At 34.2% G+C, this 10,936-nt stretch overlaps 2 protein-coding genes across 2 annotated transcripts; both read left to right on the top strand.

The window, feature by feature from the left end:
- The first annotated feature begins 4,220 nt into the window (after positions 1-4,220).
- On the top strand, positions 4,221-4,945 carry LOC109193803 (leucine-rich repeat receptor-like serine/threonine-protein kinase BAM2). The gene is made up of 2 exons (XM_019344624.1): positions 4,221-4,832; positions 4,886-4,945. Exons 1-2 carry the CDS (start codon positions 4,221-4,223, stop codon positions 4,943-4,945), a joined length of 672 nt encoding a protein of 223 aa, XP_019200169.1.
- Positions 4,946-5,661: 716 nt separating this feature from the next.
- LOC109193810 (MDIS1-interacting receptor like kinase 2-like) lies at positions 5,662-9,526 on the top strand. The gene is made up of 6 exons (XM_019344636.1): positions 5,662-5,695; positions 5,767-8,265; positions 8,351-8,739; positions 8,819-8,907; positions 9,034-9,149; positions 9,492-9,526. The coding sequence occupies exons 1-3, from the start codon at positions 5,662-5,664 to the stop codon at positions 8,719-8,721; spliced, it is 2,904 nt and encodes a 967-aa protein (XP_019200181.1). The 3' UTR covers positions 8,722-8,739; positions 8,819-8,907; positions 9,034-9,149; positions 9,492-9,526.
- The last annotated feature ends 1,410 nt before the right edge of the window (positions 9,527-10,936 follow it).

Consider the following 10,936-nt stretch of genomic DNA (forward strand, 5'->3'; position numbering starts at 1 on the left):
CGTTCCGACTCACGATTTTAATAAACTCTAAATATTGGCTTTCAGTTCTAAATTGTAATTGGAATATTTCGGTTTGGTTGCTATACTATCTATTTGGTTTGAACCAAATTGTGGTCATAATTTGTTGGAGAAGAAAAATAAATAAAATATTTATTTTAAATATTTATTTTAAGGGTAAATATGGTTGTTTAACATTTCAAGGAGAAAAATAGCCACTTGAATAATTCAGGGAGAGAAAGTGTTATAAGCATATAACTCAGGAGAAAAACGTGCTATTTTCCCCAAAAAAAACAGCTTAAATAACTTTACTGAAAGTGTTTTTTAAAAAAAAAAATTTACTAAAAGTGGCTTTAATAAAGAACATTTCTCATAAGTAATATCCCTACTTTAGTTTACACTTGAAACAAAACTCACGTCTAAACTCATCTTTCCCCATGATAATAAATTAACAATATACAGTACAAACTTTTTTTTTTTAAACATCCCATTCAATTGCACCAGCAGAAGACTGCTTTTGGAGTCTTCTTACCCCCCCCCCCCCTGACGGTGTAAATCAATTTTATTATATCAAAGGGAAAATTGTAAACAATGCCCCTCTATAATATGTCAATTATCAATGTCACCTCTGAATTATGAGTGTTGTAAATGTTGCCCCTCAATTATCAAAATGGTGCACATATAGTCCCTCCCGTAACGGACCTGTGGTTCCCCACCGCTGTCCATCGCTGGTACTTCGAATCGAGGGAGGGAAAAAACAACTAAATTACATATTTACTCCGACTTAACGGTGTCGTACACTAATGGGGAACCACATGTCCGTTACGGGAGGGGCTATATGTGTACCGTTTTGATAATTGATGGGCAACATTTACACCACTGATAATTCAGAGATGACATTAATAATTGACATATTATAGAGGGACATTTTTTACAATTTTTCCTATATCAAAATTTGACTAATTGAAATTGATAAATGTTGTTAGATGTGTGTCTGTGATCTCGTCAAAATAATGTGTTTTCGGGAAAAAATGAGAAGAAATCTCCATTATTCATCCTAAAATAATGGTAAATGTCATTTGTACTTAAGTAAAAGGTGCAATGATCGATATTTTCATAAATATGTCAAACTTTTATTACATTATTAGGACAAAAATAAACATTATTTCAGAAAAAACATCTTTCCGGATAAAATAACATGCATCTTTCTGAAACAAACATTTTGGGGAAATCTACACCGCTTTGGAAAAAATTTACATTTCTCTAGACTAAGTATGCATTGATAAATTATGAAGTCTAAACACACTTTATTTGTTGAGAAAAGGATCAAATAGGCTCCTAAATTTTACACCAAAAGTCAATTAGGCCTTTAAATTTTAAAAAAATGCAATTAAATCCTCAAACATGTCAAATTGGGTCAATGAAGCCCAAAAATCGATAAATGACCTGTTATTACAGGTCATTTCAATTCCGGCGACAAATTCCGACCACCGGCGACAAAAATCCGACCGTCCGGTTGTCTTCCACTGGAGAAGACGACCGGACGGCTTCTCCATTGGAGAAGACAGCCGTCCGGTCGTCTTCTCCAGTGGAAAATGACCGGATGGCCGGATTTTGTCGCCGGTGGTCGAATTTTTTCGCCGGTGACCTGAATTCGTCGCGGGAATTGAAATGACATGTAATAACAGGTTATTTATCGATTTTTGGGCTTCAATAACCCAATTTGATATGTTTGAGAGTTTAATTGCACTTTTTTAAAATTTAGGACCTAATTGATCTTTGGGGTAAAGTTTAGGGGCCTTTTCTCTTATTTGTTTTGGTATAAATAAGCATGAACTTTAACCTTATCATTTTAGACTAAACGTTCATGTTCCAAACATAAATAGCTTTGGCCTAAATACGTACTAATAGATCAAGAAGTCTAATCACACATTGTTTTGGCATGATCCAAACATTGCACATTGTTTTAGTAAAAACTTGCATCATTTTGCACTAAATATACGTGGCCGGATAGATTCTTTTGAAAAAATGGGTCAACTTGATATTTAAAGTCATCATTTTGTGTGTAATTTTTAATGGGGTTTACTTTTGAGCAGTGGAACATGGTTCACATAGTTATGTGGATTATAAATTCAATATACATTTTTAATATACTAAAAATACATTGTTTGTGTACTAAATGTACATGATTTGATAATATAAAAAAAAATTATGTACTTTCAAATAATGTACTTTATGTATATAAATAATATACTTTTAGTATATTAAAAATGTAATTTTTATTTATGGTTCACACAAATATGTGAACCATGGTCCATGGAATAATGATGGTCACTTTTGATTTTGGGTCGGGTCATGACTATGTTTGACAAATCTAGCTGAAAGCTTAAAAGCTATAAGCTAGGGGCTGAAAACTGAAGAGCTGTTAAGCTACCTGTTATGCTTGAAAGTGTTTGGTAAAATTAGCTTTTTGATAAGTTGATAATGTAAAAAGAGAAAAAAAAATGACATCTTCATAAAATTTAAATTAGTTTGTTTACATATTAAATTTTTTTTGTCTTAAAAAAATAACATTTTGAAATAAAATTATTAGCATAATCATGATCTAGCATCCCATAATGAAGTAGCAATATTGTTGCGATCCTCCTTCATCTAATAATAATAATAATAATATTTGCGGTGAAAATTGCAGATAAATGAGATGAGAAAAGGGTTTTAATTGGAATGGGTAAAAGATGTCATTTCTTTAAAATAATAAGAACAAAGATATAAAAAAAAATTAGGAAGCTACTAATTTATTTTAAAGCGCTACCTAAGGTAGCATTCCAGAATAAGCTATTATTTTAAGCTATGAGCTTATTTTGGAAAGATTATCAAACAGAGCTTATAGCTTATTAGTAGCTTAAAATAAGCTATAAGCTCTGCCAAACAGACTCTATAACTAGTTGATAACATAATTAGCTGATTGTAGAAAGATGTTTGGTAAATTAGCTGTTAGCTGATAGCTGTTTGGTATAATTTCCTTTCTCAAAATGCTAATTGAAAAAGTTGCTTTGAACAACCTTTTGAATTTAGGTATTTTGGAGTTACAAAAAGCTAATTAACCAAACACTTATATATATATATATATATATTAATTTTTTTAACTAAATTAAAAAGTTAATAGTGGTCAAATAAGTCAAAATTGACATATAGGTTTACTATTTTACCAAATATGGCCTAAATAAATTTAAAAAAAAAGTGAGAATATCTATTTTAGTAATCTTTTTTTTTTTTTTTTTTTTTGAAAATATCTATTTTAGTAATCTAAACCAATAAGTATTAAACGTTGTGGTTCAATGGTACCAAGTTAAACTCCCATATGGGAAGTTGCGGGTTTGAGCCCTCAAACTATACAGATTTGTATAATTAGGCCCTTCAACTTCAAAAAGCTTCAATTAGAACCTTAGACTTACGAAAAGAATGCAATTAACACTATTTGTAAGTTGCCTTCAAGTTAAAGGTCAACTATTTGATGATTGAATTTTTCAAGCTGATTTGGCGAGCTGATGTGGCATATTAGTTACAAACGCTTTTTGGCAAGCATTTGCCGCACCGGGTCATGTAAACCAAAACCCTATTAATAGATAGGAGCATAGTCCAACCAATTCTTAAAAAATATAAATTTGTATAAAATTAGAACTAGTAACTAATCCCAACATGACAGCACAGAAAAAACTCATATAAGTAAAAAATCTTAAATATCGTTGATCATGAGTCATATAATTATCACTATAAATAAGAACCAAAATTCCAATAATAGTGACTAATATTGACATAATAGAAGTAAGTGGGTCGATCAAGTAACTGAATTCAAAAGAAAAATCATTATTTATTATCCAAGACCATACATATTTATAGATAGAACCCCTATTTATTTGTTGAATAGATAGATAGATTGAAAATGCCATGACTATACTTAACAATAAAACATTATGAAAAGACCACATATGATGAAGATTTTTTGCGTCCACATATTTTTAAAAAATAATATATTATATTAAATTTAATTTTTAATTAATAATAATAATAACATTTCTCAAATGGAAAAAAAGAGTAGATAATCACTAATTGCATCATAAATCCAATATGCGCGCAAATATGTATATATACCACCACATCATTTGATCATTTCCCACACACCCAATACAATATTTCTACCTTTTGTCATCAATCCTTTCACAATGACAAATCCTGCATATTTAATACTCCTACTGCTCATTATACGCCTCTTTGCCTTTTATCAACTTTCTGCTTCCCATTTCCATGCTACAAACACCTATTCAGTAGTGCCCGCTAAAAATTTGCAAATAGCAAATGAAGTGGCTTCTCTGTTGACCTGGAAGTTCAGTCTTGACCTCAAAGCCCAAAAACTATTGTCATCTTGGATTGCTGGTGTCAGTCACTGCAATTGGTCTGGGATTCACTGCAATATTGATGAAAGTATTAGAGGCTTGAACCTTGCTGGATATGGCTTACAAGGTACACTAAGCAGTCTAAATTTATCATCCTTCACCACTTTAGAAATTATTGACTTTTCTGGCAACTATTTCTATGGAAACATTTCTTTTATCAAAGCAATGTCCAATTTGCAAAAATTAAAAGTCTTGTACCTTTATGATAACCAATTTTCGGCAAGCATTCCTCAAGAAATCGGGATGTTAAAATCGCTTGTAAAGCTGGATCTTTCATCAAATGCTCTCACGGGCCAAATTCCTCCAGAAATAGGCAATTTGTCAATGTTGACAAATTTATCTCTATCAAACAATCATCTTTATGGATTCATCCCCAGAGAGGTAGGAAAATTGGCATCTCTTCAATGCCTATGGTTGTCAACAAATAATCTCAGCAGTCCAATCCTTGCTTCAATTGGAAACTTGTCCAAGTTGGTAAATTTATCTCTAATTGAAAATAAACTCTATGGATCTATCCCTAAGGAGTTGGGAAATTTGAAATCTCTTCAAAGGCTATGGTTGTATTCAAATAACCTTAGTGGTCAAATCCCTTCAGAAATAGGGAACTTGTCAAAATTGATAAATTTATCACTTGGTAAGAATCAACTCTATGGATCCATCCCGAAGGAATTGGGAAAATTGAAATCTCTTCAAATGGTATGGTTGTATTCAAATAACCTTAGTGGTCAAATCCCTTTAGAAATAGAGAACTTGTCAGAGTTGATAACTTTATCCTTATATGAGAATCAGCTCTCTGGATACATCCCTAAGGGGTTAGGAAATTTGAAATCACTTCAAGAGCTGTGGTTGTATTCAAATAACCTTAGTGGTCAAATCCCTACAGAAATAGGGAACTTGTCAACATTGATAAATTTATTACTTGTTGAGAATCAACTCTCTGGATCCATCCCTAAAGAGTTGGAAAAATTGAAATCTCTTCAAAGTCTATGGTTATATTCAAATTACCTTAGTGGTCACATCCCTATTGAAATTGGGAACTTGTCAGAGTTGATATATTTATCCCTTGATAGGAATCAACTGTATGGATCCCTCCCTAAAGAGTTGGGGAAATTGAAATCTCTTCAAGGGTTATGGTTATATTCAAATAAGCTTAGTGGTCAAATCCCTTCAGAAATAGGGAACTTGTCAGAGTTGATAACTTTATCCCTATATGAGAATCAGCTCTCTGGATCCATCTTTAAGGAGTTGGGAAATTTGAAATCTCTTCAAGGGCTATGGTTGTATTCAAATAACCTTAGTAGTCAAATCCCTACAGAAATAGGGAATTTGCCAAAATTGATAAATATATCACTTGGTGAGAATCAACTCTATGGATCCATCCCTAAGGAGTTGGGAAATTTGAAATCTCTTCAAGGGCTATGGTTGTATTCAAATAACCTTAGTGGTCAAATCCCTATAGAAATAGGGAACTTGTCAGAGTTGATAACTTTATCACTATCTGAGAATCAGCTCTCTGGATCCATCCCTAAGGAGTTGGGAAATTTGAAATCTCTTCAAGTGCTATGGTTGTATTCAAATAACCTTAATGGTCAAATCCCTACAGAAATAGGGAACTTGCCACAATTGATAAATATATCACTTGGTGAGAATCAACTCTATGGATCCATCCCTAAGGAGTTGGGAAATTTGAAATCTCTTCAAGTGCTATGGTTGTATTCAAATAACCTTTGTGGTCAAATCCCTACAGAAATAGGGAACTTGTCAGAGTTGATAAATTTATCCCTAAATGAGAATCAGTTCTCTGGATCCATCCCTAAGGAGTTGGGAAATTTGAAATCTCTTCAAGTGCTAGGGTTGCATTCAAATAACCTTAGTGGTCAAATCCCTACAGAAATAGGGAACTTTCCAAAATTGATAACTTTATCACTATCTGAGAATCAGCTCTCTGGATCGATCCCTAAGGAGTTGGGAAAATTGAAATCTCTTCAAGGGCTATGGTTGTATTCAAATAACCTTAGTGGTCAAATACCTTCAAAAATTGGAAACTTGTCAGGCTTGATAACTTTAACCCTATTTGAGAATCAGCTCTATGGATCTATTCCAACTGAGTTCAGTAATCTCACTAGTTTGAAGAATTTTCAAGTTAATGATAATCATCTCATTGGTTCTTTGCCAGAGAGTTTGTGTCTTAGCGGGTCTCTAGAAACATTAATTATTGAAAACAACAAATTTAGTGGTAGACTTCCTAAAAGCCTCAAGAATTGTACAACCCTTTACCGAGTCAGGCTTGAAAGCAATGAGCTTTACGGAGACATATCAAAAGATTTTGGGATATATCCGGACCTAGATTACATAGATTTGAGCTACAATAACTTTTACGGTCGACTGTCATCAAAATGGGTTCTTTGTCCAAAACTTACTGCTCTGAAGATGGCGGGCAATCGAATTTCTGGAAATATCCCACTTCAACTCGGCAATGCATCTCAACTGCGGTATCTTGATCTCTCATCAAATCAGCTGGTTGGAAGGATTCCTGTAAGTTTGGGAAAGTTGAGTTTGTTATATATGCTAAAGTTAGATAGTAACAGACTTACGGGCAACATACCATTAGAAGTTGGGGAACTATCTTGGCTTGAAGACCTAAATTTAGCGTCTAATAAATTTGTTGACTCAATTCCCCCACAAATTGGAAGATGTCAACGCTTAATTACATTGAATCTGAGCAGAAATATGCTTGTGGGCAAGATTCCTCCTGATATGCTAAGCTTGAAATCCCTTGAAAATCTTGATCTCAGTCACAACATCCTCTCTGCTCAGATACCACCACAAGTTAGAGGATTAACAAACTTACAGACATTGGACTTATCACACAATAATTTGTCAGGCTCCATCCCATCAAGCATTGCTCAATGTGCGGCTTTAGTTTCTGTTGATATATCTTACAATCAGTTGGAGGGTCCTATCCCTAACACCAAAGCAATTTTACAAGCACCATATTCCGCCTTAAGTGATAACAAAGGTTTATGTGGCAATCATTCCGGCTTAAACCCTTGCTCCTCGCTCAGCCAAAGTGACGGAAAAAACAGAAATTTGGTTGTAATCATATCAGTAGTCTTGGGAAGTTTCTTTCTATTGACGGTGGTTATTATCATTTTTGTTATTTTTCGACGAAAAACGAGAAATACAAGGGAGGAGCAAAGAGATTTTACTAATAGAGATTTGTTCACAATATGGAGCTTTGATGGAAAGATGACATATGAAAGCATAATTGAAGCAACAGGGAACTTCGACTCTAGTTATTGTATTGGTGTAGGAGGGCATGGAAGTGTGTTTAGGGCCGAGCTACCTAGTGGTCAGATCTTTGCTGTGAAGAAGTTTCATACATTAGGCATGCAAGATGATGAAAGCTGGCATGATCTCAAAAGTTTTTCCAATGAGATAAGCACATTAACAAATTTGAGGCATCGAAATATTGTGAAGCTCTATGGCTTTTGTGCTCACAATAGACACTCATTCTTGATTTATGAGTATTTACAAGGGGGGAGTCTAGCACAAATTTTGAGCGATAATGAGAAAGCACTCCTGTTGGGATGGTTGGAAAGGATAAATGTGGTCAAAGCTGTGGCTAAAGCTTTATCGTACATGCACCATGATTGTTTACCTCCTATTATTCATCGGGACATATCAAGCAAAAATATTCTGTTCAATTCTGAGCATGAAGCTCACGTATCTGATTTCGGGACAGCAAGATTTTTGAGCCTTGATTCATCAAATTGGACTTCAGTTGTTGGAACCATGGGATATACAGCTCCAGGTCTGCACCATTATATATATTTTTTCTTGTTATTCTTTCCCTTTTAACCTTAGATATGCTCTAATATATTTGGTATTATTTGTAGAGTTTGCTTACACTGCTGAGGTAAACTACAAATGTGATGTGTATAGCTTTGGAGTGGTAACACTTGAAGTGATTATGGGGAAACATCCTGGAGACCTCATTACATGCCTTTCTTCATCCTCGTTTTCAGCAATTGATGGAATGCTTTTTAAGGATCTGTTAGATCCTCGACTACCTACTCCAAAAAGAAATGTCACACAACAACTCGTTTTGGTTGCAAAGATAGCAATATCTTGTATGAATTCCAATCCACAATATCGGCCAACTATGCAACAAGTTTCTATGTTGCTTTCCAAGGAAAGGGATTTTCCCAATTTTTCCCCTGATATCACCTTAAGCCAGTTGTTTGGTCTTGAATTTCCAAATCAATAAAGTTTTACACTATTCAAGGTAAGTTCATGCTAAACTGTCATTTTATTCCTATCTATTTGAGTTATATATAGGGCTTAGCTTCCTACATTTGTTGCAGTTTGGAACAATGTATGTGGTTTTAACATGAGGATGCATACGGAAGTAGGCAATCTTGGAACCAGTACGTAGATCGATCAGAAACAAATGGTAACAAACTGCCAGTCAAACAAGTTCGCATTCAATTCACAATGCCCTCTCATGTTGATTATAGAATCTAATAATATTAGCTATTTCTTGATTTCTGAGTTTTTGCAAACATTCACTGCACTGCAGTTTTCAAGTTTCTCAGTTGCTTCTATATCCAAGGAAAGAGATCACAGTAAGGCAGGCAGTTGAATTGTTTCGTCTGAAATTTCCTACTATACTCCATTAATTTCACACCATTGAAAGTAAGTTATCTTAAACAAGTGTTATCATTATCTATGCTATTTGTGATATGTGAATGCTATGAATTGTGATTATGGTTATTAGTTTCACTTTGTTAAGAGTCCCACATTGATAAAATAAGAGAGGACATATGGGTTCATAAGGCTATGGGTTAAACTAGCTTTTTGGTTGGATTCTATCTTTTAGTGTGGTTTGACCTATGTGCAATATAGCCCATTTTGAATAAACAAAATGTAAACAGTTTGATAAACTAGCTAATTGGTCCCGTTGAGTGACCCTAGCTCAATCTTAATTTATAACATTTTATTTGTATACGTAATTTACTAGGGCTGCTTGATTTTCAGGTGATGAATTAGTCAAAGTTTATATAAATCATGGGAAAAAAAATCTGCCTGCAAATCCATATATGGGTACTAGTCAACTTCATTACCCTTATAAGTCATATCATATATACCTGCAAAATATGCTTGCTTTACCCTTATGCATGTGCTTTCTTCAGATCAGATCAGTAGGGATCACAAATTAATGCCTGGCAGAGGATATATTGTTTGTTTATAATCCCCCCCATCTCTGGTTGCTGCTTCTGTGTCTTTCAACATCTTTAATTAGCACAGATCCTGTCCTCTCAATGCACATGTAAGTGTATTTAGGGCTTGAGTTACCTAGTGGTTAGATTGTTGCCGTAAAGAGTTTCATATGTTAGGCCTGCAAGATGATGAAAGCTGGCATGATCTCAGAAGTTTTTCAAATGAGATAAGCACATTAACAAATTTGAGGTATCAAAATATTGTGAAGCTCTATGGCTTTTGTGCTCACAATAGACATTCATTCTTGATTTATGAGTATTTACAAGGGGGAGTCTAGCACAAATTTTGAGTGATGATGAGAAAGCTCTCCAGTTGGGATGGTTCGAAAGGATAAATGTGGTCAAATTAAAGCTCTGGCTAAAGCTTTATCGTACATGCACCATGATTGTTTAGCTCCTATTATTCATCGAAACATATCAAGCTACAATATTCTATTTGATTCCGAGCATTAAGTTCATGAAATTGGACTACATTTGTTGGAACCATGAGATACACAGCTCCAGGTCCACACGATTTCTTGTTATTCTGTTTTCTTACCTTTTGACCTATATGTGCTCTAATATTTTAGGCATTTATTTGCAGAGTTAGCTTAGACTGCAGAGGTAAACTGCAAATGTGATGTATATAGCTTGGGAGTAGTAACACTAGAAGTGATTATGGGGAAACATCCGGGTGACCTTTTTTCATGCATTTCTTCATCCTCACTCTCAGCAACCAATAGAATTCTTTTGAAGGATATGATGGGCCCTCGACTCTGATCTGCCCTCCACAAAGACATGAAGTGAAACAAATTGTGTTGGTTGCAGAGATAGTAGTCTCTTATATGAATTTCAATCCTCAATGTCGCCCAACTATGCAACAAGTTTGTGTGATGCTATTCAAGGAAAGGGATTTCCCCAATTTTTCCCTTGAGATCACTTTAAACCAGTTGTTTGGTCTTGAATTTCGGAATCCATAAATTTTTACACTATTCAAGGTAAGTTCATACTAAACCATCATTTTATCCCCCCTATCTATTTGTAGTGAGTATTTCAAACCTACGTTACTACTTGTAATTCCACAACAATTATTGTAGTGAGTTATGATTCTACAGAAGACGTAGGATGGTCTTTCTTGACAAATATACATGACCAGATATTTTTGCATTTTTAGGTTGAGAACTCAAACATTGGGTGATATGGCACAACAATTGTGAAAATAAA

This window comes from Ipomoea nil, unplaced genomic scaffold (assembly GCF_001879475.1).
Source record: "Ipomoea nil cultivar Tokyo-kokei standard unplaced genomic scaffold, Asagao_1.1 scaffold0222, whole genome shotgun sequence".
In the NCBI taxonomy this organism is placed as follows: domain Eukaryota; kingdom Viridiplantae; phylum Streptophyta; class Magnoliopsida; order Solanales; family Convolvulaceae; genus Ipomoea; species Ipomoea nil.